The 20,478-nt window shown below is 39.2% G+C and overlaps 1 protein-coding gene across 1 annotated transcript in view; it reads left to right on the top strand.

Annotated features, from left to right (window-relative positions):
- NCK2 (NCK adaptor protein 2) overlaps nucleotides 1-18,523 on the top strand; it is a 105,858-nt gene extending 87,335 nt beyond the window's left edge. Inside the window, exon 3 of the mRNA XM_020987926.2 lies at nucleotides 18,362-18,523. Within this exon, the coding sequence (XP_020843585.1) occupies nucleotides 18,362-18,508 (147 nt within the window). The 3' untranslated portion in view covers nucleotides 18,509-18,523. The remainder of the gene's footprint in view (nucleotides 1-18,361) is intronic.
- The last annotated feature ends 1,955 nt before the right edge of the window (nucleotides 18,524-20,478 follow it).

Raw genomic sequence — 20,478 nt, 5'->3', positions numbered from 1 at the left:
TGCAACCCTAGCTCCCTGCAGAGTTTTATTCAAATGCCACTTCCTTCAAGAGTACTTTCTATGCCCTGCCCACACTGTATGGAAATGCACGGGTGTTTGTTTATTTTGCATTCATCTTCTATTTATTTATCTATCAATACCTTGTATCTTATCCCTCTATTCCCCTTCCAATAGAATGTAAGCTCCTTGAGGGCAGGGGCTGCCTCATAATTTTATTTGTCCTGGCATAAATATATGCCTGGCACACAGTAGGCATTTTCCAAATGCTTAGTGATTGATTTAAAGCTATCATGTCCAATCTGCTCATTTCATAGAGAAGAAAGCTGAGAACTAACTCCCCTCTGGTCACACGGCAGTATGTGTAACAGGAAGGACTCAAACCCGGGTGTCTGGTCCCAGTTCTCAAGGAGCGTATGCTCTGCTGAAGAAATACAATATGTCCACAATCAAATAAATACAAGGTATTTGGGGAAATACAGACAAAGCTTCACAAACGAGTTGGTGTCTGAGTCTAGAAAGATAAGAAGAAAATAGTGAGCATAATAATAGTATTTATTTGAAACTTTAAAACTTACAAGGCATTTTCTTTGCAGTAACCCTAAGTTGAAGTAAGTAGTACAAGTATTATTAGCCCCATTTTACAGATTAGAAAACTGAGACTCAGTGAAGCTGTGATTTACGAATAATCACTTGGCTTTTAAGGGGCAAAGTTGGGGCATCATATTCGGTGCCCTCTCTACCACACCATGATGGCTCTCAGACACTCCTAAAAAGGCATTTTCCTTTTTTGTAAATAAAGCTAAAAGAGCTAATCTGTGATTGGCCACCTTATTTATCAATCAATCAATTAGTCAATCAATACTAGGCAACTAGGTGGTATAGTAGAGAGAGCACTAGGCCTGGAGTCAGGAAGACCTAAGTTCAAACCCAACCTCAGACACTTGTTAGCTGTGTGACACTGGGCAAGTCACTTAACCTCTGTCTGCCTCTGTTTCCTCAATTTGTAAAGTGGAAATAATAATAATAATAATAGTAAAACCTATCCCACAGGGTTGTTGTGAGGATCAAATGAGATCATGTTTGTAAAGTGCTTTGCAAACCTTAGGGCACTATATAAATGCTATTTTTATTATTCAAGCATTTATTAAGCAGCTACTCTCTGCTAGGTACAACTACAGTAGACATTTCAAATATATCATAAAAAATGACCAGGCAGCTAGGTGGCGCAGTAGATAGAGCACCGGCCCTGAAGTCAGGAGTACGTGAGTTCAAATCTGGCCTCAGACCATACACTTGACACACTTACTAGCTGTGTGACACTGGGCAAGTCACTTAACCCCAATTGCCTAAAAAAATAAAATAAATAAATAAATAAATAAATAAAAAATGACCATCCCTGATTCCAAGGAATTTATGTTATATCAGGAGAAAGCAACTTATATACACATTAAATATATACGGAGTAATTACAAGGTAATTTTGACAGGAAGGCACTAGCTGCTGGAAGATGAGGAAAGACTTCAGGTATGAAGAAGCGTCCTTGAATTTAGTTTTGCAGAAAGCTAGGGGGCTCAAAGCTAGGAGGGGGGAGAGCCTTGGAGGCAGGGGTTTACAACCTGTGCAAAGGAACAGAGAGGAGAGGGGTCTCTGCATGCCCTGTGGGTGCTGTTCCTAGAGTCTATTGAGGACTATAGCTCCGTCTGTCTTATGATACTTGAATTCCAGAAGAGGCTCTTAGATTATGGCTAGAAGAGTGATAGTCTGCCTCCTGTCATGATTACCCAACATTCCTTGGAACTCTGATGTGATGTTTCCCAGTAGGATTTCTTCAGCCAACCCCTTAGTCAGTCTCTCCCTCTGGGAACACACCAGACAGCAGCTGTTTTACAGCCCCCTCACTGTCTTGCATCCTTTGCACGTGGACCCACAGCAGTGTGGTGTTGCAACAAGCCTGGTTTCGGTTCTGAGGGTTTTAACATTTACTTGTTTGTTTAAGAACTCTTCATCAATCTTTCCTTGCACACCTTTCAAGTCCAACAAAGGCACATTTTTCTCCACAATGACTAGAGACCAGTGGTATGGGGAGTAGGAGGTAAAGTACAGACTGTTCTCTTGTCCCACCTACTCCAGCTACCTCCATGTCCTCTGTCCTCCTACTTCCAGCTTGTCCCAGGCAAATTCACTCACTGCCTCTTTCTTCATTGTTATCCCACTCCTACTGCCCACACTTACCAAACTTCCTCCCTTCCCTCATTCAGACAGCTATTAAAACCCTACTTCCTCCCTGAACCCTTCCCCACCTAATTAAAAATTAAAAAAGAGGTAGCAATCTTTTCTTCACAGAGCCCTGTGTAAACATTCAGCTCCCACAGCTCCTTCATTTCTCACTTTCCCACAAAATGTACTTGGACTAATGAGAGATTTTGTTTTTTACTTATGTGCGTGTGTCAGCTGGGTAGTCAGTGAGTATTTAATAAGCATTTGTTATGTCCCAGGTATGGTGTTAAGTGGAGGGAATACAAAGAAAGGCAGGAAATAATAGTCTTTGCTTTGAAAGAGCTCACTTTTAATAGAGGAAAAAAAATGTAAGTGCTTACACATTATATACAGTGTAAATGGAAAGTAATGTCTGAGAGGAAGGCAGTAATGTCTGGGTGAGGGTGGGAAGGGTCTTCTGTAGAAAATGGTGTTCCACTTGGTTCCTGAAGTCAGGGAGAAAGGGAAGCAAAGAGGGAGGGAATTAAAGGCATGAGGAGATAGCCAATCCAAAGACATGAAGATGGTCAGTGGAGTGTCATGTGTAAGGAATAGCAAATAGTCACCAATAGCTATATCATTTAGCATGGGGGAAAAGGGTGAGGACAAACACGTTTTTGTTGTTGTTGAGACATTTTTCAGTTGTGTCTGACCCCATTTGGAGTTTTCTTGGCAAAGGTACTGGAGTGGTTTGCCATTTCCTTCTCTAGCTCATTTTATAGATGAGGAAACTGAGGCAAACAGGGTTAAGTGACTTGCCCAGGGACACACAGCTGTAAGTGTCGGAGACTGGATTTGAACTCAGGAAGATGAGTCTTCCTGACTCCAGTCTGGTGGTCTATTCATTGAACCACCTAGTGGCTCCATACAAAAGTGTAAGAACACTGTAAAGAGAAGGGACCAAGTTATGAAGAGCTTTAAATGCTAGGATATATGCATCGATACCTGGAGTTTGAGGTTCCCTATTTGTTTATACTTTAGGAAAATCACTTTGAAAGCTATGGGGGATGTATTGGTGTGGGGAGAGATTTAAGACCGAGAGACCAATTAGAATGCTATTTCAGTAGTTCAGGTAAGATATGATGAGGGCCTGTAAAAAGCTGGTGGTTGTGGGTGTAGCATGAATATGAAAGGTGTTGTGGAAACTAGATTGGCAACTGATTGATTGGGGTGGGGAAGCGGTGTGGGTGTGTGAGAGTGAGGAGTCAAGGAAAACACTGAAGATATGAACCTGGAAGGATGATTGTCAGAAACAAAGAAAAACACACACACACACACACACACACACACACACACACACACACACACACACAAGGAAAAGGATGATTGGTTCCTGATTGGATCAGGAAACTGAGAAGAAGAGAATCATGGGCATAGGGGTGATAATTGAACCAACTGGTAGAATAGAAAAGGGAAAAAGAGAAGGGCCTAGGATGGAGCTAGAGGGATCAGTGGGAACTTTGAAGAAAATAATTTCTTTTTAATGATGAGGTCAGAAACCAGACTGCAAAGATTTTAGAAGAGACTGAGAAGAGGAGAGTAAGTAGAAGCCCTGAGTGTAGTTGGCTTTCTCAGTGAGTTTAGCTATGAAGGGGAGGAGATAGAGGATGATGGTTAGAAGGTGGGTTTGGATGAAATGAGGACTTTTGAAGTATAAGAGAGAAATGACTGTGTTTGTAAGCAGCCGAGAAGGACACAATAGATAGGAAGACTGAAGATTAGAGGATGGGGGCAGTCTGCGGGAGAAGACAGAATGGGATGGGATCAAGGGTGCCTGGGCAAGGGAGAAGGGTCCCTCTTCATCTTAGACCTAAGTGAAGGAGTAGTGTGGGAAGATGTCTGGGTCAAGTGAGAGGAAGAGGACAAAAGAGGGAGCTCTCAGTAAATGACCTAAAAAATTTTGTTTTGGTGAAATATGAGGCAAGGTCCTCATGTAAGGTGGCTGGGGGGGGATGGGGGGATAGTACTGTGAGAGACGTGAAAAGAGAAAGTTTGGAACATCGCTCTCCCCCCTCCCTGGTATAATAGGATAAGAAATCAATTAGGGAGGTACAGAAAGATTGTTCTGCTTCCGTGAGTGTCCAGTTGAGATTTTGTAGAATAATTTTTAGTAAATGATATAATAGATTGGTGATTTCCTCTAGCCCAGTTTAGCGGCATATAAATAGGTATAAAGGAGGCAGATGGTAGGGGTAACCCAGAGCTGGTGTTTGGCAATGAATGCCTAATGATAACACAAAAAGTTCAAGGGATTAGAAAGTGAGAGTGAGTTGAATTGATTTGCTAAGAGGCCAAGATAGGGAAAGGAAGGGAACATAGCCAGTGCAGGGGTGATTGGAAAATAACAGAAGGGTGGAAAGAATGGAAGTTACAGTGAGGGTGAAGGGCTTTAAGGCATCAGAAAAGACGGAATGATAAAAGATTACGATCCAAAAGAAGGAATTTCAGAGTGTATAAACATGGAAGTGAAATGTTTGTGGGTGATGGTAATATCAGATCTATGTATACAGTTCATGTGTGTTGGAGTAAGTCATAAGAAAAGAGTAAAGGAAATGGGAAGTTAGGGCATTTGAGGGGGCATAGATAAGTATGTTGAAGGCTCCTAGTATAAGGGCAGGAGCAGGGATGGAAAAAGAGATTGTGAAACTGAGCACTGAACTCATTGACCGATGGAAGGGTAACATCCTGAGGGTTGACAGATAATGGCCCAGCACTACCTGAATTGGGTAATAAATTTGGATAACATGAATTTTGTAGGAGAAGTTGCAAGATGATAGTGATATTAGAAAGTATTATAAAGGAGATCAAAGTTAGCAGTGTCATCAGAAAAGTGCCAAGTCTCAATGAATGACAGAAGATAGAAAAGAAGTTTAAGAAAAAAGGATCTTAAATCACAGGCCTGTGAATTAGCTTGTGTTCACTGCCATCCACCAAGATGTAGTGGATTATAGGTAAAGGGTGCTTGAATTAAAGTTCTCTGGTATTAATTCATGAGGTTTTTTTTGTTTTGTTTTGATTTTTGGTGACCTTGTATAGGAGTTTTGTCTTCTTATCCTGTAGATTCAGCTGTAATGACTATAGCTGGTGCCTAATTGCTTTCTTTGAAGTTTTTGGGGGGTTAGAGATATTTATAGAAAGTATCTATTCAGCTATCTTACTGGCCATGGGATCTCTGTATTTATTTTCAAATGGTCTACAGTTCAGACTTTGTGCTAATTCAGGCTTCTCTCCTAAAGAGTCCAGTTTAGTGATGTTTGATCAGATGGCAAATTCATTATGCTTTACAAAATCCTAGAAGAAAGCTGTCCAAACATCTGTTTTATTTATCTTTGCACCAAATAGATTACTGGACTATCCTGGCTCTACAGACAAGACAATCATTCCTTTGGTTGCAGATACATTTTAAAAATGTAATTCCAGAATGTCCTGGCTCCATCTGCTCTGCAAACATGAACCTTGGGAACACTGCCATTGCTTCAGCAACCCATAGGATGTGGTGAACCAGATCTAGTCCCTTGCAAATGATGGCCATGGCTCAGAGACAAAACTTTTGGACGTGCAAGCCAGTCTTTCAGGGTTTGTGGTGCTTTAAGGTTTGCAAAGTCGTTTGCAATCCTTATCTCATTTTAGTCTCACAACAACTGAATGAGGTAGGTGCTATTGGTAATATTTTACAGATGAGGAAACTGAGGATCAGAGAGTTTAAAAGACTTGCCCATGATCACATAGTTGAGGAAATATTAGAAGTGAGATTTGAACTCAGATCTTACTAACTCCATGTCCAGCTCTTTATCCTCTGCACCCCTACTGCCTCCCTAAAGATTTTTCTTTTAGGATCTGGGTTCGTCTCACTTCTGATATTTATTACTTATATGACCTAGTAGAACATAAATTCCCTCGGCCTCAGTTTCCCCAAGTGTAGAAAGAAGGGGTAAGACTAGATGGTCTCTGAGCTCCTTTCCAGCTTTTGATCTGTCATTCTACAATCTTTAGTGACACAAAGATTGGCCTCTTCCCGGAAGGTTGGCTTCTTCCAAATGAGCTATCTGTGGTTAATCAGAAAAGTCTTGTGCCTTCCCAGTATGACTAAGTGGCTCTGAAGAGTGCGGTGTTCAGAATCTTAGGCAAGCGGGACAGCTCGGAAAGTTGAATTTGTGGTGTCTTTAACATATACATATATCATATATTATGTATGTGAGTGTCAAATATACATTGCTGTATAATACAAATATTAATTATATATCTAAAATAAAAATGGGCTGTACCTGATAGAGATCTGTAGCTTAATATGTAATCCTCTTGTTATGTATATGGAAACACTCATTTTATTTACTGCTTAAGTTCAGAATAAAAAAACAAACACCGATTACAAAAACCACACATATTGTTCAGTTTTTGCTCCACAGATTTATAAACCTAATCTTGGGTACACTTTTGTAATTCATTCTGCCAAAGCCATGGATGGGGGAAGGGCAGTAAGAGGAGGGGGTTGGTGTTGTTTTTTTTTTTTAAGAGGAAAAAATGCACTCACAGTGCTTTCCAAGCCTTCTCTCTCTCTTCCTCTCATCACTGCTGCCTCGGCTTTGGCCAGTGCTTTACAATGACCTCCTTCGTTCTCACATACCAGCGAGATCAGCTGATGTCACCAGAAGGGAGTGTATGTTTTAAAAAGCTTCCGATCTCTGAAGTTCTATGGGAATGGAAGGACAAAGCAACTCGGGTTCATGAACTCTTCAAGGGGAAAAAATGCAAGAATGAGAGTCTTTGTAGCTTTTGGAATACATGTTACGTATATATGAGGATTAGGCAGTGTAAGGCAAGCATTGATGTCTGACTTCACTCATTGAATGGTCTGGGGTTTAAAGAAGTCACAGAAGAATCAGGAAGGATTGAAAATAGAACAAGTCAGCTCCTTCAAAGGAAGATTTAAAAGGCTGAAGTCATTGGATGAGCATTTTTAAATGGGATGAGCAGTCATTTAAAAGTCATTTTGATTGAAATCTAGGTATGTCCCGGGTCGGGTTGTTCTTAGATTTCAAAGCTTATTAACATCTGCTGCTTGTTTTGTACTGTCACCCATAACAGCACCATATTCAGAAAGTCAAGTTGAGACAGAGCACGAACACAAAACAATCAAATTATTTCATAACTTGGCTACGAGGTAAATGTAACTTATGTAGTATTTGAGGGAGGGGACATATTCTTAAGTAATTTACCTTAATATGCTTCTATATATGAAAGTCAGTATAGTGTAGTGGAGAGAGCTGGACAATCAAGAAGATGGTCCTGGCTGCGTGACCCTAGGCAAGTCATTTAACTTTTCAGTTCCCAAGTGGATAATGGATCCCCATTGGGAGATGAAACCAACTTCAGATTGAGCATTGTACAAAAAAAAAGAGATAGAATCTAGTTGAATCCTAAATATATGGGGGACCACCAGGAGACTGAGACAAAATATAGGAATTGAAGGTATATCCTAATAGTAGTATTTATATTAACAATAAAAGCAACATCCAGACTACAAAGTAGACAAAATCAAACAAGATCCATCCAATCCACCCAGGAGTGCTGGAGGGGATTGGCCAAAGGACATTATCCCAGTCAAAGAACTGAAGATGAAACTATAACAAATGAAAGGAAAAAAAAAGCATAACGAGGAAATACAATAGGTTAGGAGAAGCCTAAGAAGGAAATCCAGAAACAAAATAACTCCACAACTATAGGGCTAGCCTTCCTCAGAGGAAAAAAAATTTTCTTGGATAAAGGACTATTAGAGGGGCTGAAAGAAATGAAGCAATAATTAAAAATCAGATAATAAATGAAATTAGAGTTGTGGGGGAGGCAATTGAAAGGAAAATAATTAACTTGGAAGAGAAGGTGGAAAAGTCTTACCCAAGAAATGTATTTCCTTAAGAATAAAATGTACATTTAAAATATATAGAGAATTAAGACAAATTTATAAGAACACAAGCCATTCCCCAATTGATAAATGGTCAAAGGATATGAACAGACAGTTCTCAGATGAAGAAATTAAAGCTATCTATAGTGATATGAAAAAATGCTCTGAATCGTTATTGATTAGAGAAATGCAAATCAAAACAACTCTCAGGTACCACATCACACCTATCAGATTGGCCAACGTAACAAAACAGGAAAATGATAAATGTTGGAGAAGATGTGGGAACATTGGAACACTAATACATTGTTGGTGGAGTTGTGAAATGATCCAACCATTTTGGAGAACAATTTGGAACTATGCCCAAAGGGCTAAAAAAATGTGCATACCCTTTGATCCAGCAATAGCACTTCTAGGGCTATATCCCAAAGAGCTCAAACAAATGGGAAAAGGACCCACATGTACAAAAATATTCATAGCAGATCTTTTTGTGGTGGCAAAGAATTGGAAATTGAGAGGATGCCCATCAGTTGGGGAATGGCTGAGCAAATTGCGGTATATGAATGTAATGGAATACTATTGTGCTATAAGAAATGATGAGCAGACTGAATTCAGAAAAACCTGGAAAGACTTATATGGTCTGATGCTGAGTGAAGTGAGCAGAACCAAGAGGACTTTGTACACAATAACAGCCACGTTTTGTGATGACTAATATTGTTAAACTGAAACCTTCTTAGCGTTACAAGGATATAAGACATCTCCAGAGGCCTCGTGTTGGAAAATGCTGTCCACATCCAAAGAAAGAACTATGGAAGTTGAATTGCTATCACTTATTTTTACCTTCTGTTGAGTTTTGTTTCATCTTTCTCATGGTTCCTCCTATTGGTTTTAATTTTTTACTTACAACTTCACTAATGTGAAAATATCTTTAATGGGTATGTAAATGTAAACCTATATCAGATTGTGCACTGTCTTGGGGAGGGTGAGGAGGGGAGGAAGGGGGAGAAAAATTTTCAACTCAAAAGCGTATGGAAGTGGTTGTTGATAAATCAAAATAAGTTAATAAAATTTTAAAAAAATAATAAAATGGAGCAAATAAAACTCAATGATTCCACAAGACAGCAAAATACATTAGAACAAAACCAAAAGATTGAAAAAATTTTAAAAAATGTAAGATAGGTTACCATCAAAAACAACTGACATGGAAAATAGGTCAAGGAGAGATAATTTTTAAAATCTTTACACTTTCTAAAGTTTTTATAACCAAACAAAAATATTGGACATCATATTTCAAGATCTATTAGATCAGAGCTCAAGTTAAAAATAGAAAGAATCTACCAATTACCCCTTGAGAGTAACCTCAAACTGAAAATACTCTGGAATGTCATACTTCAAAACCAGAGCCTACAAATTAAATATATATATATATATATATATATATATATATATATATATATATATATATATATCATATATATATACACACACACATATACATATATACACATATACATATATATACACATATACATATATATATATTTTGTAAGTTGCCAGAAAGAAAAAGTTAAAGTACTAAAGAACCAGTCAGGATCCCACACAAGACTTAGTAGTAACTCTTATAAAGAAGAGCATATATTGGAATATGATACTCCAAAAGGAAAAAGGTTTACAATCAATCAAAAGCATTTATTAAGCACTTACTATGTCCTAAGCACTCTACTAAATAATGGATTGTAGGGATGGAATGGACCTTAAAGGTGATCTAGTCCAACTGTTTCATTTTACAGATGAGTAAGCAAAGCCCCATAGAGATAAAATCACTGCACAAGATTATGCAGGTAGTAAGTAGCACAGCCAGAATTTGGTCCCAAGTTCTTTGACTCCAGATACAGTGCCCATTCCACTGCTCCACAATGTCTTTTCTTATGTTGAATAATAAATATATAGACTTTTCAGTTGGTGAAACAGTTTACCAGCCCCAGACACCCCGCTCTCTGACTTTGGGACCTTGTGATACTTGATTCTGGTTTTAATGAGGAACCACTGAAGTCTATCAATTAGTGGGGTGATATCAGAGATACTGTTTAGAAAAATCACTTTGGCAGGTGTGTGGAGGATAGATCTGAGACATGCAGCATGAAGTGGGAAACTAGTTAGAAGGCTATTACGATGGTCTAGGCAAGAGGTGATGAGGGCCTGAACTACTGTGGTTTTTGTGTGTTGTAGGAGTGTGTGAGTTATAGGATGTCATATGAGAGATGTCAAGTGTATATGTTGTCTAAGAGACAATATTATGGATTAAGTAAACTTCTCTGTTGGCACTTAGAGCTGGCTCTTTCCTACCATTTTAATCTTCTTATACATAGCTCCCCTCCACGCACTATTCATGTTGACCTAGTTGCTATTCACAGTGCGTGACTCTTTATTTCCCATTTCCATTCCTTTACACTGGTCATAATCCATACCTGAAATGCTCTCCCTCTTTACCTCTACCACTAGAAATTTCTGGTTTCCTTTCATGCTAAGCTCAAATGCCTTCTGTCTGAAGAAAGTCTTTTACAGTCTTTCCAGCTGTGAAGTTACCTTCCATCTATTATCTAGGCTATTTGTGTGTACCTATTTATATACACGTCTCCCCCATTAAAATGCAAGATCTTTGAGGTCAGGGGGTATTTTTGCTTTGGGGATCTGGAAACCCCACAAAGTCAGGTAGCTGAGTGTCTGGGACTGAGACAGACTTCTGGTTTCGCTGACCTATGTATTTGGTATACGACAACAACAACATCATCATTATGAGGTAGACGTGACAAGACTTCGTAACCAAGAGTGTGAACGAGAATGAAGAATCAAAGATAACACCAAAGTTGGGAACTTGCATAAGTGGAAGGATGGTGGTGCCCTCCACAGTAATAAGAGAGTTTGGAAGTGGAGATAGTTTGGGGGCTGAAGGGGAATGACCAAGATAATGAGTTTTGTACATGCTGAGCGTGAGATGCCTATGGGACAACTAGTTTGAAATGTCCAATAGGCAGGTGGCGATGCAGAGTTGGAACTCAAGGGAGAGACTAGAGTTAGTTGTATAGATATGGGAATCAGCAGCATAGAATGAATGAATGAGTGAGTGAGTGAATGAATGAAAAAGCATGTTCTACTAAACACTTTCTATTACTAAGTGTTGAGGATATAAAGAGAAAAACCAGATAATCTTTGTTCTCATGATGTTCACATTCTACTAGGAGAACAATATATTTGGGAGGTTTCCTCTGCAAGTCAAAAAGAAAGACCCAGTGGGTTTTAGAGTGCAATGGCAAAACAGTTGGTGATGCATCTTCTTTAATATAATTTCCATCAATAAAACTAGATCTGTCTTTGATGTTGAACTATTTGATAGTGCCAAGGACTTTGGTGGGAAGAACTTTCTTTTGGGGTCTTCAGTAGCAGTGGCTGCAGAGGAAGCAAGGACTCCGCAGGACACTTGCAATGACAGTTATTAGGTCACATCTGCACAAGCGTTTCTCCCTTCTGTGATTGCTTTGGGGGCCTGGCTGAAATCAAGAGCAGTAGTCAAGGGATAGGTGTACTGCTCTTTCCAGAGTTCTTGGGCTCTGTGTCCTGAGCAGTCGGACTTCACTGTGGTCCGATGGAAGCTCGTGGTGATGATGTTACCCACCTTCCATGTGATGTTTACTATCTCCCCTTTAGTATGCCTTGCTATTTCAGCTTGGCTAGTTTGTCTGCCCCATAGTTGTGTTGGTGGGAATGGTAGGCCCATTCTCCACAGGATTTGTTCCACTGGATGTGGTTTAAAAAAGGCTGGAATGAAAGGAGGACTGTTGGTGTGAGGAGCACACCTGTTCTTGGACTCTAGGGCTCTGTGGTTGGGCCTCTGTCCATCGTGTCCAAAGGGAGTTGGTGATGTGGAGGTGGTAGCAGTGACTTACCTACTTAGCAACTGCCACCTGTGGTCTCTCACTCAGAATGACAGATATGATGACTGAACCTATGGGAACAGATGACATCACCAAATGGGAGAGTGTAGAGAGAAGAGAGAAGCTGACCCAGGATGGAACATTGGGAGACACCCACAATTAGTGGCTATGACATGGCTTAAGATCTAACAAAGGAGAATGAGAAGGATCAGTTATATGAGTAAAAAGAGAATCAAGAGTGAGCAGGGTGATGAAAAGCTAGAAAGGATAGAATAAGCAGGAAGATAAAAAGATAATCAATGCTGCAGAGAGTTCAAGAATAAAAAAAGATTGAGAAAGGGCTATTATATTTGGCAATGAAAAAAATGGTAAATTTAGAGTGATGAATTTTAGAAATTTAGAGAAATTTAGATGATGAAGTCAGAAGTCAGAGAATAGTAGATTTGGAACAAATTAAAGGAAAGGAAATGTAGGCACTGAGTATAAATGAATTTCTTAAGGAATTTAAGTGAGAAGGGGGAGAGCAGTTATAGCATGGTAACTAGTAGGGTCTATTGAGATATTTTTTAAGGATGGGGAAGAATTGGGAGTGTTTCTAAGCAGCAGGGAATGAACAAGCAAATAAGGAAACAATATTAGAGAGTGAGAATTATAATATAGGTAATCTACTGAAGAAGATGGAAGGGCCTGGGATTAAAGGTGAATGTAGAGGAATTGGTCTTGTTAAGGAGGTCAACGTCTTCATCAGAGACTGGAGTGAAGAAAGCCATAAATGGTATGATGTTAGATGGATATGGTGATGAGGGGAAGGACAGAAGAAGGAGCCCTGGGTGAATAGCCTTAATTTTTTTGGTGTGAGTGTGGGAGAGGGCATGCCATGGGAGTCTTGAGAAGAGGTTTAAAGAGGAAGTGAAGATGGATAGTGGAAATAAGTGATAGTGACAAAAAGCAAGAAAGAAAAGAAGGAAAGGAATGTCAAGGAAATGTCAAAAAATAAACTCAGAAAGTAGAAGGAGGTTCAGAAGAGGACAGACAACTAGGTCTAATGTGGGAACTGCCATACTAAATTGGAAATATATCAGAACCAAAAAGCCAAACTATACTTAGTGGAGAATCATGGTTTCATATACAGTATTCTTTTTCCACTCTTCTTTGGGTAGGGAAATATTCGTGCTTCTAGATGTAAATCAAGTTCATAATAATAAAAAAAGGAAAAATCTAAAAATAAATAAATTTAGTTCTTCCTCACCAAAAAATAAAAAAGATTCTTGATGACTGTCTTCAAGGCTATAAATGATCAGAGGATTTAGTGTTAGAAAATACTAAAGAGGTCATGTATGTTTAGTCCATATAGGTAAAAAAAAAAAAGAGTACTAAAATGAGTTGTTAATCACCCAGGGACTGTGTTAACAGAGCTGGAAATCAGACCTACAGTCTCCTGCTTCCAGGTCCAGGGGTTTTCCCACCAAATCATATTAATGAATAATCATATACATGAGTATTTATAAGCAATTGTTCTTCATGTTCTTGTAAGTACTTAGGATTCATGAGGGAGGGAGAAGGAAGAAGCATAGTACTGTTCTTAATAAGAATCCATTATTTAGTTAACATTTGTTAAGGTTGAGTAATGCATTTTGCAGAATTGAAGAACAGCATATACATTCAGTCTACCAGATTGGATTAACAATCTAAATACATCTAAATATATTTAGTAATGTTTTTCCCTCTCCATCCATTTCTTTATCCATTAATGGATCAACCCATCAGCTTGATATCCGTTTTCCCAGCATCTATTGCCCAGTTCATTGGCAGTCCCTCATAGAAAAGACCAGAACCTTTGTGCCTAATCTCTGTCCCCCAAAGCTCAGAGGACCAGTCAGAACTGCACGATTACCTTGCAAATTAATGTGAAGGAATACATTAGTTAGGAGGGGAATGGTACTCACAGCTGTCTCTTGGCCTTCCCCTGCTTTCACCTCTCTGATAGGTGCAGCAGGCCAGAGCTACCTGGGAGCTCCAACTGTTACTATTGCTGCCACCACATCTGGCCTATAGAAATAATCTGATTCCCCTGGTTCTCTTGGTCTTAAAGCAGACAAACCCCTTCATCTTTTACTTGAGTTGAGACAAATTTAGGATTTGGAGGAAGGACTTTTTATTGTTTAAATAAGGGAAAAGTAAAATAAAGCAAAATTAAAAAACATAATAAATGAATTTAAGATAACTATAGTCTAGGCACAAATTGACTTTGCTAAGGTGGTTTAAAGTTAGGACTCTTGTCCTAACTCAATTCTGCGCTTAGCTTGATCCCAGTATCCAAATCATTCCTCTTTTTTCACAGAATTTTAGACCTAGCTAACAGCTTTCCTCTCCAATCCAATCCTTGCCCTCAGACTCAAGGACTTCAGTATTAATATTGACATCCCTTTTAACAATCTGACCTTCCAAGTTTTCGACCAGCCCAGCTCCTTTGACCTACATCTCCACTCTATCTTAGTTGTTCACAGGGTTAGACAACATCACTCCAAACAGTTCTTGCTCCGTGATTTTGGACTATAAAATTCCTCTCTGATAATTTTCTGATTTCTGATCCCTCCCTATGCCTCACTTCTCCTAAACCTACATTTTATCCTCACCATAGCCTTCAGTCTTTTCCTTCTTTCCTCTTATGCCTCTGCTTCATGTTCTTTCATAGTCTTTACCCTATTGAACAGTTCAAGAAGACATTGTCCTCCACCTTTGAATCCCTTGTCACTTTGTCATACTGTCATTAATGTCTTTCCAGTCCTGAATGACAGAATACCCCCACCAATGGCCTTCTCTGTTCCTACTTCTAAACTGCTGAATAATCCTGGAAGAAGTCACACAACTGTGCTGAGTGAGTCCTTTCTAAATTAATGTTATCAAACTCAACTGAGTCTTCACTATTGCAAGATAACGCTTTTATTCTTCTCTGATTGAAACCCTGTGACAGTCTTCACAGTAGCAATTAAAAGCCTTTTCTCTCCTCAAGCCTCCACTGCCACCCACGGCCCTTCTTCTTTCAACAAATGAGAGCTAAATTAAGGAATTTTATAAAATAATGTTGGGGGGGGCCTTTATTGGAAAATTGAGTCCATCCAACTAGAGCTTCCTCTCTTCCTTACTCTAAGCACACAAAATCTTCACCCATCCTCTTCTCCTTTGCTCCAGTTTCAGAAGCTGAGGAAGCCCTTCTTCTTGCCAAGGCTAATCCTTCCACCTGTGCCCTGGATCTTATCCCTGATGGTTGTCCTTAGGAGTTTGTCCCATTAATCATTTTCTTACTCTTTCTCCCATGTTCAGTCTTTCCCTGTTTATTGGGTTCATGCCTAGAAATATGCTTATGTCTGTCCCATCCTCTAAAAACCAAATGAAACAGGGGCAGCTAGGTGGCGCAGTGGATAGAGCACCAGCCCTGGATTCAAGACAGCCTGAGTTCAAATGTGACCTCGGACACATAATGCTTACTAGCTGTGTGACCCTGGGCGAGTCACTTAACCCCATTGCCTAGGGGGGAAAACATGAAACAAAACAAAATAAAACAACAAAAACCATTCCCTGCAATCCCCTCGAGCTATGGTCCTATATCTCTTTCACTGCTACACTCTTAGAAAGACTCACCTACACTCAGTCTCTATCTTGACTCCTTGCAACCTGGCATATAAATATAATGCTATATTGAAATTGTGTACTGAAAGATCATCAATAATCTTAAAACTTTTTAATCTCTTATATGTTCTTGACCTCTTGAGCTTTTATTACTGTAGACCACTCCTCCTGGATACCTTCTTCCTCACTGACATAAACAGCTTTCTCTCTTGGTTCTCCTCTTAAGTAATTGGTTTTTCTTTCTTTTTTCTCCTTTATTGGATCATCATCCATTCCCACCTCCTAACCATAGGTATACACCAAGGCCCCTCTTTTCTCTCTATAGCAGTCTTAGCTGTTTTCAAGGTTTCAATTCCATTCAATAAGTATTTAAATGCCTGCTATGTGCTAGGTACTAAGGGTACAAAGAAAAAGTGAAATAATTTCTTCTCTCAAACAGTTTATATAAGATTGGGGGAGATACAACATACATGTTGATAAGTAAATGTAAAGTATATAGAGAGTAATTTTACCAGTTGAGGAGAACACTGACACCATGAAGGATCAGAGAAGTCTATTTAGGAGATGACACCTGAAGTGAGCTTTGAAGGCTCTTCATCTTCTATCCTTCCACTCCATAAGCATCTTGCCTTCCTTGGGATAAACGCATCACCTGAAATCTTACCATCATGGAGACTGATCCAGCTTTGATATTCAATACTATCTCAGCACTTTCAGCTACCACTTCCCTGTGATTGGAGGGCTAGAGGACGGAGCAAAAACTCCACAAAAGCCTTACTTTATATAGGGCTCAGAACTTTCCAGCTAAACTCTTCACTTTCCATTAGCTGCTCTGGTTGGTTTGTACTGCACAGACATCATGCCCCCATTCGGGGTACCCTCTTGTACTCCCCCCCAAAACATACACACACATACTTTTCAGTTTCCTTTTATATATTGTCTGTCCTCATTAGTATACAAACTTCTTGAGGGCAGAGACTAACTTTATTTTTCTTGTTTGTATCCCCAGTGCTTGCACAGTGCCTGGCACACAGTAGGCACTTAATAAATGTTTATTGACTATTAAAGGGAGCTAGAAATTCCAAGAGACAGAGGTAAGGAGGAAGAGTATTTAAAATATGGGAGAGTCCATCCAATAGTGTAATGGAAGTAGACCAACTTGGTTGTATTTGAGGTTGAGTACCCTCAACGATGTCTGGTAAGACAAAGGAGTTTGGATTTTACTGTAGAGGAAATAAAGAATCACCAAAGCTTCTTGAGGTGGGGAGTGACATGCCCAGAAGTATGCTTAGGAATACCAATTGGGCAGCTGTGTGGAGGATAGTTTAGAGAGGAGAGAAGGAACTCTCACACATCTATACTCAGCCCTGATCTGTCTTCTGAACTTCAGATCTGCATCTTCAACTTCCTGTTAGACATCTTTACTTGGTTGTCCTGACACTTCAAACCCCAGCACACACAAGGCCAAACTTATCCTCTTTCTGATTAAATGTATCATTACTTTAAACTTCCTATTTCTGTTGAGGCTACTACCATTTTTCCAGTCCCCCCAGTTAATAACCTGAGTCATTTTTAATTCTTCTCTTTCCCTTACCACCCTCATATCCAATCAGTCCCCAATTCCTGCCAATTCTACTTCTGCTGTATTTCTTGCATCCATTTCCTTCTCTCCTTCACTTAGTTACTACCCTAGTTCAAGCCTTCCTACCTGTAACAATCTCCTGATTTGCCTTTACACCTTGATCTTTTCCCATTTAAATCTATCCTTTACAAGGTATTAGGATACCCATTTTGCAGCTAAGCAAACTGACATGTCAAATCATTTGGTCAGAATCACACAACTACTAAGTTTAGGAGGCAGAATTCAGTCTCTCTGTACCATAATCAGTGCAAAAATGAGCTCTTTTGCCACTATACTTTCTAAACAAGTCAAAATATTTATTGCTGAAAAGGATATTATCCAACCCTGTCATTTTACAGGTGCAGAAATTGATGTCAAGAGGGAAGAAGTGACTTTCCCAAGGTCACACACTTATAATTAGAGCAGGAATTCAAACTCAATTCCTCCGACTCCGGAGCCAGTATTCTTGCTCCTATACTGCTAACCATCTACACATAGGAAAGACTACTCTGGCACAATGCCCTAACTTTTCCTATGAGGATGTTAAAAAAAAAAAAAGCAAAAAACTTCAAACTTTGAAATCCTAACACCTTCTGTACATTGATAATTACTGTCAGATGCTATTTGGATTTTGCTGCTCTCCAGAATCTGGAGTTGAGCTCGTATGATTATTTCAAAAATAATTTTCCTAAAGCACAGGTTTAACTGCATCACTACTCTGCTCAGAAACTTTCATGGCTATTTATTGATTGCCTCTAAACTGTAAATGCTTGAGCCTACCTTTTAAGGTCTTCTGCAATCTGGCTCCATATTGTGTTTTCCCATGGATGCGAAGGTCCAGCCAGACTAACCCTGAAATAGACGTGCTGTCTCTTACCTACGTGCATTCACACAGGCTGTTTGCCTATGCCTGGAATGTATTTCCCCTTCATCTCCATTGTCACAGTCATTGCTAAATCCTGCTAGGTGTTTTTGGTAGAGGACTCATTGTTTTTTATCCTTATTCGTTTTGTATTTCTTTCACAGGTCATCCAGTTCTATTGCTGTGCTCCTGACTTCTTGTTAACGTCCTGTACCTGCTCTCCTGGAATAGTGATTTGCTGCTCCTACAGTTTTGTTCTCTATTGGTGGTGTTCTTGTTCAGTCATTTCAGTCATGTCTGACTCCTCATGACCTTGAGTCTGGTCAACATGCATTTATTAAGCACTTATTATGTGCCAGGCACTGTGCTAAGTGCTGGGAATAAAAACACAAAAGAAAAATCCAGGTCTTGTGAATCCTATTTTAATTCTCTTTCTATAGCATTATGGTGGTGCTTTAATCATGTTAATTCTAGGTTCAAAAGCCTGTAATGGTTCCCTTTGCCCACTATGTTGTTGTTGAGTAATTTCAGTCATGTCTGACTCTTGGTGACCCCATTTGGGGTTTTCTTGGCAGAGATGCAGGAGTGGTTTACCATTTCCTTCTCCAGCTCATTTTACAGATGAGGAACTGAGGCAAATAGGATCAAGTGGTTTGCCCAGAGTCAAACAGCTAATATGTGTTTGAGGTTGGATTTGAACTCAGGTCCTCCTGACTCCAGGTCTATCCACTGCACCACCTAGCTGCCCCTTATTCTCCTTAGGATATTTTTACTGGTGTAGTGTGAAATTCTCTGCCTTATTCTTTGCACCTGGTAAAGATCTTTTACCCTGTGCTTTTGCCATGTAAAAATTTTAATCCAGCTCTTTTTAAAAAAAAATGCATTTTATCATTTTATTTAGAATATATTCCAACTAATAATCTTTGTACCTGGATTTTGAACTGCTTTTATGTAGCTCTTAGAACTTTTCCTCTTAATATACGTGCATATTTATATATGATTCTATTTTTATCTAGTCCAAATGGTGATTGCTCATTTTTAATATCTCATTGATGATGAGGAGGAGGATGTTCTTTCAATTCTACCCTAAGCATTTTGGGTACTAAGGGGTACTGATGCGTAGGGCACTGGGCTTGGAGCCAAAGGGACCTGATTTCAGATTTGGACTCAGATACTTTCTTACCTAGACAAGTCACTTGACTTCCGTCTGACTCAGGTTCCTCATCCATAAAATGTAGGTCATAATAGTACCCACCTCCTAGGGTTGTTATGAGGATCAAATAAGATAGTATCTGTAAATTGCCTAGCACAAAACCAGGCATATAGTAGATACTTAATGCATACTGTTCCTTTCCCTTCCTCCTCTCGTACGATGCTCAATATTATTATTAATTAAGCTGTTCTAACTTCTAGATTTTGTTTTTATCATGCCACTTATATAATATGCATTATATGTATTTGTGTATGCCTTATCTTTCCCTAGTGGAATGTAAGGTCCTTGAAGTCAGAAATCATTTTTTAAAAATTTAATTGAATCTTAAAAATTTAACTTAATTTGTATAATCAATACCCAGCACAGTGCCCTCTCCTGCTGCATAGTAAGCGTTTAATATAATTGAATTGAATTTCACTGTCCATCTGTCGCATATGTCTAAGACATGTCTAAGGATATGCTGACTCTAGCAGCTGCTGGCCCAGATGCCACGGCACAGTCTGGGGTACATTATCATACTCATTTGTAGGTATCAATGTGTCAAGATATTCATAGACATATCAGTATACACAGTCAGAATCCCTTTCTCCTTCGCTTAATCCTTGCCTCCCACCACCAAAAAAAAGAAAAAAGTAAGAGATACTTGTCCATAGGTAGTTTTGAGTCGGCTAAAGAGCTCTCAGGAATTATAGCTCTTTTATTTTATTATCATTATTTATTTGATTATGTTGTTGTTTGTTCTTCATTCACGAAGAAGACCATGAACTTGATGTCAACAGACACTAATGTTTCTTTATATAAAAAAAAAAACAAAGGGACCAGAAAAAAAATTTTTTTAAATGAAACTGTGAATCTCTATTAGGTATAGCTGATTGTTCTTTTTAATTAGATGCAGCTGGCCTTGGAGCCAGGAAGACCTGAGTTCAAGTATTACTTCTGATGTGTACTATCTGTGTGACCTTTGGGCAAGCCACTTCTCTATTCTTTAGGTAATCTCTTTAAGCTTGTCCATTTTAGAGATGGTGTTAACTTGGGCTGATGAAGAGGGTTTTCTCATCTGGGAGTTCC

This window comes from Phascolarctos cinereus, unplaced genomic scaffold, assembly GCF_003287225.1.
Source record: "Phascolarctos cinereus isolate Bilbo 61053 unplaced genomic scaffold, phaCin_HiC Scaffold_7;HRSCAF=346, whole genome shotgun sequence".
Lineage (NCBI taxonomy): Eukaryota > Metazoa > Chordata > Mammalia > Diprotodontia > Phascolarctidae > Phascolarctos > Phascolarctos cinereus.
The sequence above is the reverse complement of the archived record's forward strand: the minus strand, read 5'-3'. Positions and strand labels throughout refer to the sequence as shown.